General features: G+C 40.3%; 2 protein-coding genes across 2 annotated transcripts; both read right to left on the reverse strand.

The window, feature by feature from the left end:
• Nucleotides 1-9,750: 9,750 nt before the first annotated feature.
• Nucleotides 9,751-14,778, reverse strand: LOC115593154 (protein AMBP-like). Its single transcript, XM_030436553.1, has 10 exons — nucleotides 14,564-14,778; nucleotides 13,526-13,668; nucleotides 12,871-12,947; nucleotides 12,633-12,749; nucleotides 12,167-12,268; nucleotides 11,980-12,035; nucleotides 11,520-11,601; nucleotides 11,181-11,348; nucleotides 10,108-10,281; nucleotides 9,751-9,913 (listed from the first exon to the last, which is right to left on the reverse strand). The coding sequence occupies exons 1-10, from the start codon at nucleotides 14,753-14,755 to the stop codon at nucleotides 9,891-9,893; spliced, it is 1,134 nt and encodes a 377-aa protein (XP_030292413.1). The 5' UTR covers nucleotides 14,756-14,778; the 3' UTR covers nucleotides 9,751-9,890.
• A 645-nt stretch (nucleotides 14,779-15,423) lies between these two features.
• LOC115593155 (protein AMBP-like) lies at nucleotides 15,424-17,916 on the reverse strand. Its single transcript, XM_030436554.1, has 6 exons — nucleotides 17,736-17,916; nucleotides 16,410-16,555; nucleotides 16,248-16,324; nucleotides 15,933-16,052; nucleotides 15,745-15,846; nucleotides 15,424-15,651 (listed from the first exon to the last, which is right to left on the reverse strand). Exons 1-6 carry the CDS (start codon nucleotides 17,853-17,855, stop codon nucleotides 15,620-15,622), a joined length of 597 nt encoding a protein of 198 aa, XP_030292414.1. The 5' UTR covers nucleotides 17,856-17,916; the 3' UTR covers nucleotides 15,424-15,619.
• Between the last annotated feature and the right edge of the window lie 1,409 nt (nucleotides 17,917-19,325).

Consider the following 19,325-nt stretch of genomic DNA (forward strand, 5'->3'; position numbering starts at 1 on the left):
TGCCCATATGGAGCTTCAACATCACCACCCCCAAAAACCCAGCCTTCCCCCCTTCCTGACGCACACACATGCACACACACAACTCCAACACCATATCTCCTGCACCCTTTGTTCCTCCGTGTGTGTGTGTGTGTGTGTGTGTGTGTGTGTGTGTGTGTGTGTGTGTGTGCGTGTTAGATGTCATGTCATTCCAATACACAGAACTGCTGCTAGCTAGGATAGATAGATAGATAGATAGATAGATAGATAGATAGATAGATAGATAGATAGATAGATAGATAGATAGATAGATAACATTTGCGTTTCACTTCTAGGTGCCTCATGTCTATCTGCACATGCCATTTGGGTGGATGGCCCAAAACACACATCCATCCTTACCTAAATTCTGCTGTCCTTATGTGTTGCATGATAGGGTGTAACAATAACCCTGTATGGATTATCCTCCTACACAATGATTCAGTGTGCTGGGCGCACAATGAGCAGGCTGGCCGCAGGGCTGGATCTAGGCTAACGAGCTCGGTGGAGTTTAAATGGCCCAGTGTAGCACTGACAAAAACTGTCGGTGATACTGCACTCTGTGACAGCACTTTCTCTGTCAGGGCCTGCTGCCTTTGTCTGACAGGCTGTTAACGATAATACCTCTTGTTAAAGGGCTTAAAGTGAATTAGGTTGTAATACATATTGTGACACAGCTGTTGCAGTTTTTTGTGTGTTATAGTATAGAAAACGAGGCTTCGATGGCTTTGGAAATTAATCTCCATATGCGACGGCTCAGTTGTGTCTTTCGAGCCGTTGGCTTTTGAAAGAATGCAGCAGGGTGAGCCAGTGCGCGTCCCATCCTATATTTAGGTCAGGTGCAGGTGAACAGCAAATGAATTAGAGGGTATGCACTGACTGGAATAGCATTCAGCTTTAATTGCAGCCATCGGCACACATATCAATGGGAAGCAGACTTCAACACAACACCAGGCAAAAAAAAGGTCAGATAAATGAAGAATAACATGTCATTTAACTCCCTTGTTTAATCAGTTCTGATTACTTTTTTTTATGTTTTGGTATTTTCAAATTTAATTACAATCTCTAACATTAAGAACTTGCTGTATTTATTTATTATGGATGACGGCTTGCTGCCCACCTGAGGTAGCTTCACAGCCCACATCGAGCCATCATTAAAATGGAAAAAATCTCTTTACATTACACTCATTTACTTCCGGAACGCCTCCGACAGCCCTGAATCTGACAATATTTGGGCTCTAATGGGACACGACGCCCTTCTAGAAAAGTTCATCACACTGTCAATACCCTTCATGCAGAGTAGCTCACAATGGACCTCGACTAGTACATTTTACAATTGCCACTGGTGTCAGACAAGGCTGCCTGCTGGCGGTGGGTTGGATCATAAGAGAACGACAGAGGGACAACAATCTGGAATACACTGGATGATGAGGTCCCAGCTAGAAGATCTATATTTTGCAGATGGCATAGCCTGAATATTACCCACCAGCCCACATATGCAACCCAAGACAAACCTACAAGTAACAAAATTGGACAAGACAGGCTTTATCATAAACATAAACAAGACCCAGGAAATGCACATCAACAACAGCAGCGATTATACCATCCGTCTGAAATGTGCAAAATCTTCACCTGTCTTTGAAGTGTTGTAGGCAACAATGGACAAAAAAATCCTCGACACACAAAGTTCAGAACGTTGTCGACACATGTCTCAGAATGATCTTACAGTTATAGATGTCAAACACCAGCAGAAATGTAGATTTGTTGGATAAAAACTAACTGTTAGAAAGCTTACACCTAGATAAAGAAAAGGAAGTAGGGTTGACACATTCTGCAGAAACTGTTTTCAGTGTAACCAGACAGGGTCTGACACTAAACCCACAATGGGGAAAAGACACACAAGGGAGACCCAGAAACAGCTGGAGGAGGTCAATAGAGACAGAGCCAAGAGAATTAAAGTACACTTGGACAGAGCTGGAGAGGGCAGCCCAGGACCCCGGATGATGGAGGGGAGTTGTGGATGACCTACAACCAGCACTGTCCGGTCTTTGTGAGATGAAGCCACACTTTGGGACTTTTCTACCTTTCTGCCATGACTCCTTCTTGTCTAGTTTCCAGCAGCATAGATCCATGCGTTTGTCGGCGTACAATGTTGTTTGTGACGGATAATTTGGAACTTGCTCTCACCAATTTCGGTTCTCAATTTCCTTCAGTCACTATAAATGTGTATGCATGTGTGTGTGTACGCACATGTGAGTATACATGTGTGTCAGGGAGTAATTACGGAGAATAAAGGCCTGGTTGTACAGAGTGAAACTGTGGGTTTTGAAGTGAGATGGAAGATGCTTTTCTGTTTGGCTGAGCAGACTCAATGGTCCCATTCAGCCAGCCCCCTTACTGCCCATTGTCCCACCACCACCAGTCCTCAACACACGCACGCACGCACGCACACATGCACACACACACACACGCACACACACACACACACACACACGACTGTAGGGGACTGAGTGGGATTGGAGGAGCAAGAGAAAGAGAAGTGAGCTCACCCCGAATCTGAGTGAAGTGAGAAATATACGATGCCTGATCATATTTTATTTTTAGTTGATAGAATTGTCCGACTGCAATGTGATGTTTTTCATGAGTGGTGTCATTGCATATACTCAAATATACAAAATGACTACTATGTCACAGTGGAACCAGGTTTTAAAGTGCTGTTCTTTTAACTCAGCGTGTACAAAAGTAACATGGCTCGACTGTCACAGCACAGAGATGAGAAATCAATTATTTGTTTTGTCTTAAGTTAAGTCTTTGGGCCACAGTAAATAGATAGCAATAGCGAAAAAGGCTGACTGTCCAATTAGTGATTTTGTTAAATTGCTGACAATTTAAACCAGAAAGCCTTGACTGTCTCAGTTACAGAAGCTCAGAGACTCAAAGCCAAGATGTACTGAGATCTTTTACTAAGGTGAAAGTAGCAAAAGCCCAGTATAATCCTTGTTGCCATCAAAATCAAAAATTATATGAAGTTTAAAAATATTGTTATATGTTAAAGTCCCTCTCTGGAGCCATTGTTTAATTTGTTCCTTCTGAACTACCGTAGAAAACATGCGACATGGCGGACCCCATGGAAGAAGGACCTGCTCCCTCTGCGCTTATAAAGGACTTATTTTAAAGGAATCAAAAACACAACATCTTTGTTTTAACGGTGATTATATGCAAATTAAAACATATGCATCGATATTATATTGATCTCTGCCAATAGATCCTCCATAATCCTACACATTGTATCTCTGAAGTCCAGTTTTCCACAGTTTTCTCCGGTCAAGACAACACAGGCTGTCACCGTCTCATACCCCTTGTCCTGCAGTTAACCAGCTCCACACGACCCAAAAGACCCTCACACAATAGTCTGTATACGAGCACACAGTGGTCACACAATTGTCTGGCTGTGGGTATGACGAACCGACACTCGTCGCGGGTTAATGATCGTCGGCCATTGGTCTGGAGCCCATTAGGCCATTGATCTTGCTGCGTCTTTTATGCCACCTGGGGAAAGGAATGCGCTCGGTCTCCCTATTGTGTCTGCAAGTGTCACAGAGTGGTCATACAGCGTGTGTGCTTGTGTGTGTGTGTTAAAGAGCGGCCAGTCAAAGGAGAAAAGACCAGAGTTTCACACACTGTGCAGAGACAGTGGAGGGCTGCATATTCTTGAGGTCAGTTGGTCAAGGGTCATTGGGTCTGGATTGACTTTAACAAAGAAACAAAGAAAGACAGAAAACGTAACGTTCAGGAGCTCACACTGACTGTATACATGAGCACAAACATTCAGACAGTCTTGCTCAACATGATATACCCTCAAACACCGCTGCGCAAAGCCTGAATCAGAAGTAGAAATCCCTTTTATTAGCCTCGACGAAACGTGATAAACGATAATGCAGAGCTCAGCACCTCTGGTGACTACGTGAGGCGCATACATACACACACCACACACACACACACACACACACAAAGGAAAGAAAGGCGCTTCATTCATAGCTGCCTCTGAATTTATCACCTCCTCTTATAAAACATCCTCCATTAAAGACAATAAAACTCCTCAGTTGGGGGGAAAACATCTAATTACAAGCACTTTCGTTGGTCTAATTGAGCAGGTCTCTCCTGCACTTCTTTTTGTTTAACAGTCTTAAATTAGTGACTCACTAATGTGGAGTTTAGATGACGCAGACCACCACTTACTGGTAACCTGGCGTGTGTTATAACGGGTGTAAGAATTGCCAGGCTTACAAAGTAAGAACACAGGACTGTTTCAAAATGAATTTCTATTAAGATAAGGAAGGTCATCAAAGGGTCATTTATTTATCTCTCTGTAACAATCATTACAGTCTCCAGCTGTAAATATAATCTTTTTATTCTTTATCTGTGTGACAAAAAAGTGGCCAAAATCAATCAATCATTAATCTAAAAAAAGCAAAGAAACAAAACAAAACAAAAACAAATCTGTTCAGTTGCATTGTTTGTGTTAGGCTAACAGGTACAGTGTTGACAGTCCGATAATCACCTGATATCTAATTGGACGTAAAGGTGCAAAATGTTACAATCAACTAGTTAGCTCAGGTAGCCATTCAGCTGACGTGTTTGGATACAATAGGAAAAGGCGTAAATGGATTCTGAAGTGTCAGTGCACATCTGGGACACATTCCTTTGAGTCTCAAAGTGAAATGTACTGATGTGATCAAGCGGTAATGTTAGCTAAGATGTGGCTGATGCTAACCTCTGCTAATGGGTTATCAAATATGGTGACTTACCTCCAGATTTTCCCTGTCCATCATCTCTTTAGCTGCTGATCAATCAGGAGGCAGTAAAATGATGACGTTTTTACACAACTTGAAACTGGAGCACAGCAGACCAACATTATGCCAGCATTTGAGCTTCCCGCCATGAGCCTGACATCAGGGGACAATGGCCGTCGCGTGAATATGGTCTGTTGTATCTGATTAATAACAATTTTGCATAACATTTAAACTTATATTCTGGTTATTAGCTCACATAATTTACAAGATATCTCTTACTGGCTGACATTAGCTCACCAGCACTGTAGATGTGGATGAACCTTTTCCACAGCCACAAAGCTTAGCTAGGTTAGTAGCTTAGAAGCTAAGTTGCATAACTTTGAGAGATAGACTCGGATCATTAACAAAGTTTTATAAAATTCAATATTGATAACTCAATGCTGAAAATGACAAATAGAAATAGTGCCAATATGGATTTTAAAGAACGCTCTTAAACTAAATTATGAAGTCCATCTATTAGCCTACTCAGTAAAGAGTGCATATAATGGTTGGTAAAGGAAGTAGCAACTAATAAACCAAATATTGAGTAAGTATTCCATATTCAAATTCGTTTGGACACAATCAGGTGGTTATTCCATTTAAATCTTATATGAATATTCTGGATTGGATCCATTATCTTGGTTACCTGTGTTTTATTTGTTGCTGCTATGACAGCTGAGTTTTCCTCTGGGGATTAATAAAGGTTTATCTTCTTAAAGCTAATCTTTTATTTTTCGTTTTGACCTCAGTAGTTTTCCACACGAGTGTCTACTCCTAATTTCAGTAACATTAAGTTATTCAAGTGCTTTCTCTCCAAACATGAACTCCTTCCAGACTTCCAGATTCTGTCTTTTTGGAGAAAACATCTGTTAGATCTCAGACTTACTGAAAACGCTCACATGACACAGCTGGGGTTTTAGGGGAGGGGGTTCACAGGGGCTTTAAATGTCGGGGGCCGCCAGTTGGTGGGCCATGTAATCAGAGTTGAACTTGACGAAGGAAAGAGAGTGATGTCCAACACAAGATGAGAGAGAATAATGTGTGTATGTGTGTGTGTGTGTGTGTGTGTCCTCAGGACAATAGACAGTGGCAGCAGCAGCAGCTGACCAGAGAATCCCTTCGTCTTTTGTCATCACCACCACACACACACTCTGCCTCCCCCCCGTCCTTCCCTCCTCACCACATTGCTGCCCATCCCTCCTCCCTCTCTTCCTGATCCCCCATTAAGGGACTTCTGCATCTCCTCTTTCTCTCTTTCTCTCTCTCCCTTCATCTCTCCTCTGCCTCCCGTGTTGACTTCCATGTCTTCTTCTGTCCATTCTGCTCTCCAGAGACACATGTTCTTTCAGTGTCTGCTGTGTGTGTTTGTGTCTTGGTATGTCTGTGTTTGTGCAAGTACGTGGGTTTGTATATATGTGTTTTCCAGCCTTTGCTCCTAAAGAATGTAACCTCTGAGTTACTCTCCACACTCACTCCATTAGAGGCCACATGTTACCTGTGTAAGTGCAGTGCTGTTTCACTTTGTTTTCAGGTTGGTGGAGGATGTTTGAAGCATCAACCTCAAGTAAAAGTGGGCTCGCTGATTCAATATAGATTATTATATGATATGATAAATATAAATATAAACCCTGCATTGAAAATCCTACTTAATCAAAAGTATTTAAGAATTATCAGGGTTTGAAAAAAGTGCTTACAAATCATAGTTGAGTAAAAGTTAAGATAGAATGTTAAATATAACTGAGGTAAAAAGTGAAAGTCACCGGTATAATAGTAATTGAGTAAAAAAGTCTGGTATTAAATGTACTTAAATATCGAAAGTACATTTTGTCTCTGATGTAGCATGTAATGTGGAAAGTAAGTAGTTACTAAAGTTATCAGATTAATGTAGAGTGGTGATGTGATAAACTGACAAGTGTTTGCCAAAAGTCATACTCAAATAAAAGTCTTTAAGTATCTAATGTTACTTAAAGTACTTAAGCATCAAAAGTATAAGTCAAAGTAAAGTATAGATGTAGATGTAAAAATGTTCTACTTTGTCCCTGATACAGCATGTAATCTGCAAAGTAACTAGTAACTAAAGTAATCAAATAAACAAAGTGGTGTAGATGAATAAAGTAGTAGAAAATGATAATACTCAAGTACAAGTCCCTCAAAATTGACAGAACTACACACAGAACTTTGGCCCGTAGGACAGATTTTTATATATGACACTATTATATTGTTCACATGGATACATTAATGTGTATGCAGCATTTTAAAGTTGTAACTTGTTTAACTACTTTATGGTCACCTACCTAGTCTGGTTCCCCTTGAAACAACATTATGTAGAAATTGGCATTTTGTATATTTTGGCGCCCCCCACAGTTTCTAAGTGCAAAGCCACTGTCGCAAAAACAAATTCCAGCTCTGTAACAATTTGTCTGACATAATGTACGTGCAAAATACGAACAAAACTCATCACGTCTTGAAGTAAACATGTTTGTAAGACACTATTCATCCTATTACAAGACACTGTACCATCAATATGATTTTGAAGCTGTTATTTTGAGGTGGAGTTTTAGGGGTGAGATGGTTTCTATGTGAAATATGAATATGAAGAGTATTTTGTTAAACATAGCTGTCCAAATGTAGTGGAGTGAAAAGTATGATATTTTCCTGTAAAGTGTAAAAGCACAATAATGTGCCTCAGAACTCCAGATTACAGATTTTTAGTGTGGCGTATTGCCATGAAGTAAATGTTGACTGCACAATGTAACGGCTACGGAATAATTAAACCATCTATGTTTAGATTTGTTCCCGATACTCTTCGCCTTCACTGTACAGTTTTGTCTGCCGCTGTGCACGAAATCTCCTGGGAAAAGGCAGGTTAAATAACAACTTAACAGTCACGTTGGAACCAGCAATGCCAACGATAATACGAATTGGAAACACAATTGTGAAAGTTGTCCTTGCTTCTTTAAGTACGGTACCTGAGGCCCACTTGCATTATGTACGTTTTTGGGAAGTTTCCTGTCAAATATGTGGTCAGCGCTGCCTTTTCTTTGCAAGGCATTGGAAAGTTTTCTGCATGACCATTCAAAGTTATCGCTTCCTCTCTCTTTTCATGAGAACTTGGTCTCAGTTTTTCCCCTCTCTCTCTTTCTCTTCTCCTGAAAAGCAAACTGACGTGTGTCACATAGGCTTCTTAGTGAGTGTGCTCCGGCTATTTGAATGTGTTTGTGTGTGTGTGTGTGTGTGTGTGTGTGTGTGTGTGTGTGTGTGTGTGTGTGTGTGTGTGTGTGTGTGTGTGTATGTGTTTGGTCGCTCTCCTCCAGCCAGCACCAGGTAATGTGGCCTGGTACGGAAGGTCACCACTGTGATGTCACTTCCCCTTCCTCTCCGGATATTCCCAGCATTCTACTGCCAGCAGCCGGGAACTCTGGGAACTAAGAGCAGGAAGCCTGGCTCCTTCACGAGAGAGAGAGAGAGAGAGAGTAATAATGAGTGTATGTGGTGATCTTGCAGCACTGAATGACTCATTTGCTGTAAAGACAGAAAACATAAACAGCAAGGTGAGAGCTGGACGATGAAACTAAAATAAGGAGGTGCTGTCTGTGTACTCTTTATTTAAATGTGTCAGTGTGTGTGCATGTGTCTGAGTTAAGATCATCAATAAATAAAGCAATATCGCCTCCTCCTGGTTATGTCGAGTCAATGACAAACAGAGGCCATGTGTTTTAATGAGATTGCCTCTATTCCTTCACTGCATGTGGTCCAACACAGCCCACTGCTGTGTGTGTAAAATATAATTATAATTATTTCAAAATCTTTAGTTCTTCTGTTGTACATTTCTTTCTCTTCTTCTAACCCTATGGTAGAAAAACCTGAGTCTCATGAGTGGCAGCGGTTAACCCTCTACATTACACATTTAGTTTGGGGGAATGATTCAGAATGCCCTTCAAGAATTATTACACCAAATAAAGGAAATATCTGCCGCTGACATCTGACCACGCAATGGCCTGCTTCTGGTTCTGATCAGGCAAACAGGGTCGGACCACCTAAGTTCAGTCTTTTCTTGCGGTGTGTGGGGCGGATGTGGGTGCGTGGTACAGTTTTGCTATCTGGGACAAGATGAAGTCACCAAAATTTTACAAGACGCAGTTGAGACCAAAATGAAGGCTGTACTCTATCCTGTACTGAGCGAGGGGACCATGACCATCTTTGCAATTGCCCGTCTAGGAAGCGATATAGTAGAGTAGAGTCCTAAAAAAAGCTTCTGGTTCCCTTGTCTCAGCGTTGATGGCTTTATTGAATTGGTTTTCAGTTAAATGCCTGAAATGAGGTCTGTGGTTACCACAGGGCTGAAGTTATTTACACATTTTGTTCTACAACATAAAATACATCATTAAATGTCCCACAACTTAATTGTGAAGCGCTTACGTGTCTTAAAAACTGCTGTCGCCAAGTGACTGAATGAGACTACAGAAGTTCTCAGGGACATTAAATGTCATCATGACTCATCTACCCACAATTGTGTCTTTACAGGCCGACTCCAGTTGGAAACTTTTCTAACTCTAACTAAACAACATGTGGATTGATCGATGGATAGAAGACCTGGATAGTAATTGTCTGTTGTAGACATTAGGTTTTGACTTCTATCTATTCAATTTACACTTTGAAAATCACAAAAGCTGCAAAAGTATCTTTAACTCGTGTTTGCTAAAGAGCTTTTTTTCAGCGACAATCCAAAACCCAATTCTGAAATACGGTCGGCTGTTTGATGAGGGTACAAAGGCGATTGCTAACTTCTGGGTCAGCCTATAAAATACGTCCCCCTTACATCACTCCATTGCATCATGGGAATCCTTTAAACTATAAACAAAATTCATACTAGATAACAGCAACACAAAAGACACAAAGGAGAAACGGGGGAATGACTTGTTTTATTGGATCATTAGTGTTTCAACCAAATCCTGTTTCTTTACTGTGCTGTAATGTGACGCTGGTCCACGTTACGCCTCTTTATGGAGAGTTCAGACGAGCCGGGATGTTTCCTCATCTCACTCACTGATCTGCCTCCAGGAGCGCTGCGTCAGCAAAAGAGCAAAAAAACAGTAAATACTTGTTGAATATGTGGGTGGAGATTTGGCTTGTTGCTTGGTGTTGCATTTGCAAGAAGACAGAGGAGTTTCAGCAGGCAGTTATGCCAGAATGCTCTCGGTGATCTACATGTCTCAGTTCGGCATTTTTGCATTTCTTTGTATCTTCTTTATCATCTCACCATCTTTTTGCAGTCCACAGTACTCCTCACACTCGGCCTTCCTGTAGAACTTGTTGCCGTTGGCCTGGCAGATGCCCTTTTTGTAGGCCACACACAGACCCACGGTGGAATCAAAGGCCCAGATGGGTGGCTCTCCTGTGCATGGTTGGGGCACCATGGGCAGACGGCACACAGCTGTGGAGTCAGATCAAAGGAGTGTTTTTCATCTATTAAGAGCAGTGGCGCCCCCAAGTTTTTACCTCGGAGGGCCAAAGATGAAACTTAATGCTGGGCCACGGGCCAAAGGCAAGCATGTGGAAGCCCATTTCCACCAGTTAAGGAAAACCAATTAATGAAAATGTAAAAGTTTTGAAATAAATGCTTACTTTTAATCTCAGAATTTTTACTTTTTATCTGATAAATTACTGTATCTCAATTTTGACTTTTTATAACCTCATAATTATGATTACATATCTCAAAATTAAGATGTATCATGGGAATATTCAACTTTTACGAAATATTTTTTTGCCTCAAGCTTACTTTTCATCCTTTTTTTTTTTTTTACCTTGCTCAAATTGGCTCCGATACAAATACCTGATAAGATGCAAAATGGTACTAGGATCCAAAGTTCCCTTAATTGACTGATTAGGGCTCCTTCACATCTAAAGAGCATTCTAAATCTTAAAAAAAAAAAAATGAAACAGTATAAGCAAATGTATAATTTTGGAGAACACAGTTTTCACTCAAAACATCTGGCGGGCCGATCGAACCCTGATTTAGACGTCTCTCCTTTGTTTATTATTCAAATTCTCACATCTTAGCTTCATAATAGGCAACATTACTTAATTCTTAATTAAACCCAGACCCTTGGTCAGGCTCAGTAGACACCTTCAGACCTCAGACCATTCTGCCAAAAGCCTTTAAAAAGTCAGGTGAGGCACTCCACTACTCAGTGTGGATTTTTTCTTTTCAAAACAAAAGCCTGACGACCCCATAACATAACAGCTGTTCGGTATTTGATATTGTGAAAACTATGTAATATAATCCCATGAATTTATATATAAGATATTTATAATTCATATTTTACTCCTCACCCTCGGTGCGACAACTCTGCAGACAGGATCTCTCATCCAAAAAGTTATTCTGGTTGCCCAAACAGCCTCCGTACTTGAAGAGCTCGCAGCTCATGGAGGAGGAATTGTAGAAGTAGCGCTGGTGTAGCCCAAAACATGGTCCAGTGTCTGGCGCTGCTCCACAGGCCTCTTTGTGGGTGAGAGAAGATGAGAGACAGCCAAAGGAAGGACGGATAGATAGCCATTAGCTGCCACATCAGAATCACCATCTCTTATCTCCGTTCCTTATGTTATCCTGCATATTAATATCTCAGAATATAAAGGTATGCTGTCATTCAGTTTAGTAAGCTAATCACTTACCGGTTATGTTCAAGAAACTGTCTTCCAGACCAGAACCCATCTCTTCAGGAACCAGACTGGGCACTGCATTCCTCCTTACCCTCTGTGTCACAGACACAAACAGACTCAGTTAGATATATAAAAAGCCACTTGAACCCAGAATATTCACCTTAAATCTGCCCTTAGTCTGTTTCAAACTTGTATTGCGCTGGAACAAAACCATCAAAAAAAGCTTTCATAAGAATCAAAGCAACGTTATGTAGAAATTGGCCTGTTTATGTGATTTGGCGCACCCAGCTCTTTCTGAGTGCAACATCACTGTCGTAAATACAAATCCTGGGTTTGTAACAATTTGTCAGACAGAATGTGGGTGTTATACAGAGACACCATTCACCCTATTACAAGACAATGTGCCATCAACATGATTCTGAAGCTGTTATTCTAGATAATTCAGGTTATATAAAAAGTGTAGTTTGAATACCCGAGGCTCAGGCTCAGTTGTCGGCTCAGCCACCTGCTCCCCGGGAACACAGTCACCTGCAAAAAAAACAAAAGAAAACACGTCGTCTTATCACAGCCATGCACTTTACAGCCAAAAATGTGTTCTCTTTTGATGTCTTCGGTTGTCTTATTATATTTTTGATTGTGCTTTTGTTTCCACGTTGTACCTTTGTCCTGCTTAATCACAATGGTGTCGTCGCTCATTCCCTGTTCTCTGACCAGTGTTTTGAAGTCCTCCAGCACTGTGGCTCTGACAGACGTGGTTCGACCTGAAGAAAGACAGAGTCAACTAAAGGAAGCAGATGCAAATGAAACCTTACATGTGGTGCGAGGGACAAGGATGTGTTCAGATTCAACTCAGAGTCGCTTCACAAAAAATATTCTACCCTATTTAAATGGTTAATAAGGCTAAATAATTAATTAACATCCAATAAGATTGTCAGTGAGGGGTGAAATGAATGAAATCTAATATATGTGATGTTAAGGATCATGCATGCCACTGACAAAACAAAAAACATATATGTTTATTTATTTATTTTTTATAAAGAAATGGTACTTAAAAATAAAAAACCCCCACAACAAATAAATGAATAATGAAATGTTCCAGTGCATCTAAAGAGGGTGTCCACTCACTGTAAAGCTTAAGTGAGGTGCTCTTATCCCCTGATGACTTCTGTTTGCTCATGATTACAATTGCGTATTCATTGTAGTTTGTGTGAACCACGTAGGCGTCCACGTCTGCCCTCCACCCTGTTGAGAGGACACGTAGAGATACAATTCTTGTAAAAAACTTGCCAAACTTGGGGGAACATGAACTGGAATGAGAGAGAGAGAGAGAGAGAGAGGGAGAGAGAGAGAGAGAGAGACGTACTTGCAATGTGGTAATGAAATCGCCCCGGTGTGGAGGTCAACTCATAGTCCCCAGACATCTCCTTACATGTTCCATGTCTGCACATACACAAATTAATCACTTAGAGGTGGAACAAAACAAGTGAGGCAGTTTGTATCTGGGGTCAAATGTAACGCAGAAGAAGTACTCTGATGTTTGAGTTCAGCCGAAGTAGCAAGAAATACTCAGGTTCCAGGTAAATTAAGACAATGTGTTAAAACTGAAATATAGTTAAAGATGCAACATGTAAGAATTTTAGTGTCAAACACTCCAAGATTAAGTAAAACCATCAACATAATGAAAAAATAAACAGTTTCGACATTATTTCAAAGGTGTCTCTGTATTGTTTTACAGAGGTATCTATCAAAGTTAGCATGCTAACTAGCTTGCCCCTAGCCACATTGCACCTAAAGAGGTGAAGGGCCAATAGTAAAAACATCAATGATCCCCTGGTGTTCTGAGTTCCTGGCAGAGTCGGCGAATTCACCCGCTAACTGCACTTTTAACTGCACTTAGTAGCCAACGTCTGCTATAGTCAGCAGCAGTTAGTGGTGCCTTTGGTGATATGCTGCTCCTATTTGTTTCAGCTATGTGAGTATGTTTGTGTAAAAGTAAGATGTATGCACTTCATACAGACCTAAGTACAGTTCGAGTCGCCTTGAGTTTGTCTGCGGTGGCGCCCCTCTGCAGCACCAGTTTACCGATGGCTGCATCGCTCCTGTGACTTTGGATATGGGGACACGTACTCGCCAGGGCGACATCATGCCAGGTTCCCAAAAACTGTGTGAAATTGAAAGCATTTAAAACATGTTTATATTTTACTGACATAACTCACATAGTATCTAAAATTAAAAGAGAGTGGAGTAAATAAATCACACAAAAAAGTGCTATAAAACAAAGATGTTACATAATGAAATAAAAATGCGGGGAGCAGTAATGCTGCAACAAATAATATACAGTATCATCAAAAAAAGAAACACGAAAAAAAACCCAGACAAACAAAGAGAAAGAAAATCCAAGATTTCGGTGGATTGGTCCTAACCATTATTGTTTAGAGTCTTATCTCAAAATCTGGAATAAGACTTAACATTGAAGTTTTAGTCACCAGATGCTCATATTTTGCACATTGCAATATCAGTATCTACAGCAACCTTGCACAGTCTAGGTCAAACCTTTTGCAATACTGGATAAATCTGGATGGTCTTCACCTACTTTAAAACTGGTCAAACTCCATTTATTTTTATATTCACAATCTATTTATATTTTCATGGTTTTATGTTTTTTTAATTACGTTTAGTATTGTTTGTTGTTTTGCAAATTCCTTGTATGGGAAAACTTACTTGGCAATAAAGCAATTCTAATTCTGATTAACAATCAATTTACTTTCTCCAGAATTGCTCATCCCAACTGTAATGCATGAAAATCAATGAAAGTTTTATCTTCAACTGAAGATATGTATTTTTAGGTCGATAACTTATACAAGTTTCCTCCAACTGCAGTTTATAAACATTCTATTATTTAAATATAACATAAAGGGTATTAATCTAATAACAGTAAGAAAAAGGACAGAATTGCATTTTTGCCCTTCTGCCTGTTATCTTTTAATACTGAATGTGTGATCAAATATTAAACATAAAAGAGGAAACATGCAAGTCTGCAGAACTCAGTCACTCACCTGAGTCACATCAAAGTTCTCCTGCGTGTTGTAAAGAGGTTCTGGGAGTACAGGGAGCCCCTGGAGGGTGAAGGTCCATCCCAGCAGCAGCAGGGGAACAAGAATCACTGTTTTCTGCATCTTGTCTGCCTGTCTGCCTACTTGTCTCTGGAGTCCGAGACACTGAATCCCAGGAAGGGCCCACCTCGTCATCTAAGAGCTTCTTACACCCCCTCTCAGCTCTTCAAAGCGGGACAGGGCATTGACCTATGTTTTGCTTGCACTCCCACCTCCGAGTCAAAAACAAACATGTTAAAGAGCAAAGTTCTGCTTCTCTGTCTCTGGCTTTGTGCTCTGACTCACCTGGCAGCTGACCACTTAAACATTGGACCTCAAAGTTTAGGCAACATAAAAAAAAATCAATACGTGATCATGATCTGAGAGACTGACAGCTACACGATTTTATCCTATTCCGTGTATTATGTTGTTCATGTACAGCTCTTTAAGAACCCTGTACATCACAGGAAACAACTGCTTGATTTATTAAAACATACAGAATTAATATTTTATTTGGAGTCTAAATGTTAACTTCAACCAAAAGATTCAAAATACAAATACTGCCACACAATATCTATTTTATTATAAGAGGAACATGAATTGATAAGCAACAGAGCCCTAAACATGAAAAACTATAGATTCATTAAAAGGACAAGTTCACCCAAACATTTTGAAAGTGTCGTAGTCCACAAAACATTTCTGGAGCTTTACAGCAAAACAGAGTTTCCCAGACTTTCCATTGGCATGGGGGTGAGTTGTATATCAACACTTTTAGTAAAAGATATACAAAATGGGGTTCAGTGAAAAGGTCAAACACACCCAGATGAACACTGAATGACTTTATTTGCAAATCCCTGACATTACACATTCATTTTGAAATGCAAAGTCTTTCAAATACCACAAACAGTCACCCAACAAAACATAACAGTGTTTTTTTTTTTTTTATCTATTGAGGAACATGTTTTTCACACTCAGTGCTGCATTAATGGTGTGACAACATGATAATGTGGTGACTGTGTGTTAATCCTCCTCTTCAGTTATTCCACATGATCCTGTAACAGCAAACAAACATTTGTTAACATGCCAAATTGACCAACTGTTTGATTCGTTACACCTGTGTTCGTCTTGAATGTATGAGTTTGTACCTTTGTTCTGATTCATGATGACAGCGTCGCCGGTCATTCCGTGTTCTCTGATGAGTATTTTATAGTCATCCAGCACGGCAGCTGTCACATTCATAGTTCGACCTGAGGAAGAGAGACTTGTAAACAGACTGATCCATTTATTGTATGAAAAAAAAAAAAAAAACAGTGTAGAAAAACTGCAAACTCACTATAAAGCTTGACTGTAATGGTTTCAATTCCTGATGGTTTCTCTGTACCCTGCAGGAGCATCATTGCATACTCGTCGTAGTTGGTATGAACCACGAAGGAATCAACATCTGCTCCAAACCCTGCAGGAAGGAAACTTTCACAATGCATTGCATGGAGGATTTGTAAAACACATTATAGCAATAGATTAATGGCAGAATCAGCTTGCTACGATTTAATTTACCATCACAAAGACGTGCTATTGTGGTTTGAAACTGACAGAACATACAATCAGACAAAAGGGATGGAGAATGGAGGGAAAGCTGGGAGAGACGAACTTGCAACATGGTGGAAGAATCGTCCTGGAGTGCTGGTCAAACCATAATCTGTGGACGTCTTCTTACACGTGCCATTCCTACGTGCGGGCACACAAACATGGAAGCACAGGTTACACTGAATACTTGAAACCATATGTCTACTTGGATGCATCCAAGTCTGACCTGAAACTGGTGGCATTCATTGTGAAGTTTCCCTCAGAGGCGACATGTTGCAGGTCCAGTGCAACAATGACAGGGTCCGCACTCTTTCGGCGCATGTAGTGAGGACAAGAAGAAACCACTGCCACCTCATACCACTTCCCCATGAACTGCAAAAGACACAGCAAGAGACAGGAAATATAACTTTCCAATACAGTCCAATTTATCTTTTCAAAAGACACCTTCAAATCTACCTTCAAATTCTGGCAATTTCTTACAATTTGCACCTTTATTAAACACTCAACTAATCTAGCTGGGGATGGAAATTATCACTAAATGTATATTTTAACATACAATTAGTGATAATTTCCATCCCCAGCTAGATTATTTATTAAAGGTGCAAATTGTGAGAAATTGCCAGAATTTGAAGGTAGAGACAAAACGGGGGCAGCATAGTCGCTAACTGCTGCTAAGTATACTCTTTGCTGAAGCTATCTTTGGTTCTAGCGACCAGCTGCCATTAGCAAGTACGTTGGTTAGCTGTGGAGCTAAGTGTCAGGAAACAGGAGTGGACACCAGACTGGGACAGAACACCAACAGATGCTAGTTTGATGTAAGGAGGTGATTTACAGTGGCTCTGACCAGCACTATGACTCCAGGGAGACACAACAGAAGGACAGTGGAGTGTTGAGGCGAAATAGGAGTGAACGAGTCTACGAAAATGTTTGATAGAGCCACAATATTTTCAAATCTTACTTGAGGATTTAGGATTTATGACAAACACAAAGTGTTTGTGGAACGACACACCAGGACTGTTCTGCTGAGTTTTGTTTCGTTCATGTTGAGTTTGAATGGATTGTGCTTCATGTTTACACAATGATGGCTTTAAATTAGTCTTAGCTCAGTTGAAAAGACAACCTTGAATTTGGACAGTGTACTGTTGTATTTTTTAAATAAAGAAAACTTTATCATTTTGACTGGTAAAGACAAATAATTTGACTGATTAAAAACAATATCTTCTATTTAACTTGTATATATTTTACTATTATTGTGTATATTTTTACAATTTTATTTACTTTTCATATTTGTTCATATTTTATATTTATTTTTCAAACAAAGAGCTGCTATCTGTGTTTTTTGTTTTTTTTAAACAATGACAATAAACATCTATTCTATTCTATTCTATTCTATTCTATATTAACAGGCCATTCAAGAAAATAGTGGCATGTTAGTTAGTTACTGCAGTGGTAGTTAGTTGCTCTTTCGTAAGAGTGCACTTTTACTAAGGTGAAGTAATATCATCATAATTTAATAAAAAAAAATTAAAAAAACTGTATTTCAGCCACTCACCCTGCCCAGATCAAAGTTCTCCTGTGTGAGGTTAAGGGGCTTGTGGAGAACAGGGGACGCTTGCAACGTGCAGGCCAACCCTAAGACCAGAAGAGACACCACACTGCCTGCCCTCTGCATCCTGTCAGCCTCTCAGAGTCAAACTGGTTTTGTAAATTTCCCCCCAACAACACTGCAAATCGCTAATACGTTTACGTTGTCTCTTTATCTGTCTTTGCTTGTCTTGGCCTTCGTGTGCGTGCACTAGCATGTTCTCATGTGACCGTGTGTTTGTTGTTCCATATAATCAACAATCAGAACTGGACTTCAGAATCTGAAGCTTATACAAACAACCAATCGATACTTGTTAGAAAGAAAAAATATGGGGAGTGTTGCGCAGGGACAGGAATAATAATGAAGTAACAGAGAAGGGAAAGAATCAGGTTCTCTTTAAGGACACTTAATGTCCAACTGATTTATAATGGAAGTCACTCCCAAGGAATCCGAGGCACTCTGACCATAATTGTTCAAATCATTTAATGAATCATAGATACACCAAAGTGTTTCCAAAAAGTCTTTATCAGGGCATGATAAAACAATACCATTGACTTCCATTACAAAGAAGCTGGACGATAAAGTATTTAGTTGCAAGTGAACTGTTTTGTAGGCTGGAAACACATGTGAGGAAGGTCTGTAACTGCTGCGGGATCTGTCGCATAATGACAGCCACATAAAGAGGAACTTAAAGAAGTGTCTAACAGTTGTTCCAGTAACTTGAATCAGGCTTAATCAATAGGTTGTGATTTTACCCTCCAAGTGTGGTCTCACAAAGGTCAGGCTGCACCAATTCTCAATCTGGTAAAGACAGAAAAAAAACAAAAAAAAAACACCCTGGCTCGTTTGCCTGTCTTTAAACCAATCACTGTGGTCTTGGGCGATGCTAACCTCGGGTCGCAGCGACGGCCCCTGTAAGCTTGTGTTGTAGGAAAGTTTTACATATGGGAAGCTGAGTCCTGGCATTTAAATGGCTAAATCCCTGCAGAAGAAAACAGATCAGCTGCGAGCTTGTTTATGTGTGTGATATGAGCAAACAGGTTATTTCAGAGTAACTTGCCTTGCCAGCTTGGAAGTTGTTGTAGTTGTTTCTTAGCGATGGGGATTTTGGAAAAGCTGGATGCAGACAGTGGAAGGAAGGGGGAATAGGTGCCCAATGGCATCCAACAGTCTACATCTGGCAAGTCAAACTACACCCTGTGTGTAGGAGAACCTATGGCGACTACTAAAAATCCTACACACTGTGCCTTTAACAGCTGATCATTAGTAGAGGAAAGACTTGATTGCTGTCTGCAACACTGTCGTTTTTTAAACTACCACAGGGGGCGCCACAGACAACATTTTCCCAATTCTACTGGTAGTGGCTTTAACCCGGTTTCTTACAGTATCCTGCACATCATCCGTGCATTATAGGGTGTATAATTCTAGTAACATAGCTAGCACTAGGTATGACATCAGAGAGATATGAAGTCTGCTTCACAGCATAAACATATTGGGATGTGTCGCATCTGCCCCCTTGTGTTCATATGTGAACTGCACTCCACTTGGTGTTCTCAA

The sequence above is a fragment of the Sparus aurata genome, chromosome 12, assembly GCF_900880675.1.
Source record: "Sparus aurata chromosome 12, fSpaAur1.1, whole genome shotgun sequence".
In the NCBI taxonomy this organism is placed as follows: Eukaryota; Metazoa; Chordata; class Actinopteri; order Spariformes; family Sparidae; genus Sparus; species Sparus aurata.

Excerpts from the sequence above, each read along its gene's own strand:
- LOC115593154 (XM_030436553.1), bottom strand. The coding sequence starts at position 14,755 with ATGACGAGGTGGGCCCTTCCTGGGATTCAGTGTCTCGGACTCCAGAGA. Across the intron at positions 13,669-14,563 it reads AGAACTTTGATGTGACTCAG|TTTTTGGGAACCTGGCATGA; the intron begins GTGAGTGACTGA and ends AATTTCACACAG. Across the intron at positions 9,914-10,107 it reads CTGTGGACTGCAAAAAGATG|CGCTCCTGGAGGCAGATCAG; the intron begins GTGAGATGATAA and ends TTGCTGACGCAG.
- LOC115593155 (XM_030436554.1), bottom strand. The coding sequence starts at position 17,855 with ATGCAGAGGGCAGGCAGTGTGGTGTCTCTTCTGGTCTTAGGGTTGGCC. Across the intron at positions 16,556-17,735 it reads AGAACTTTGATCTGGGCAGG|TTCATGGGGAAGTGGTATGA; the intron begins GTGAGTGGCTGA and ends TGTCTTTTGCAG. Across the intron at positions 15,652-15,744 it reads CATCATGAATCAGAACAAAG|GATCATGTGGAATAACTGAA; the intron begins GTACAAACTCAT and ends TTGCTGTTACAG.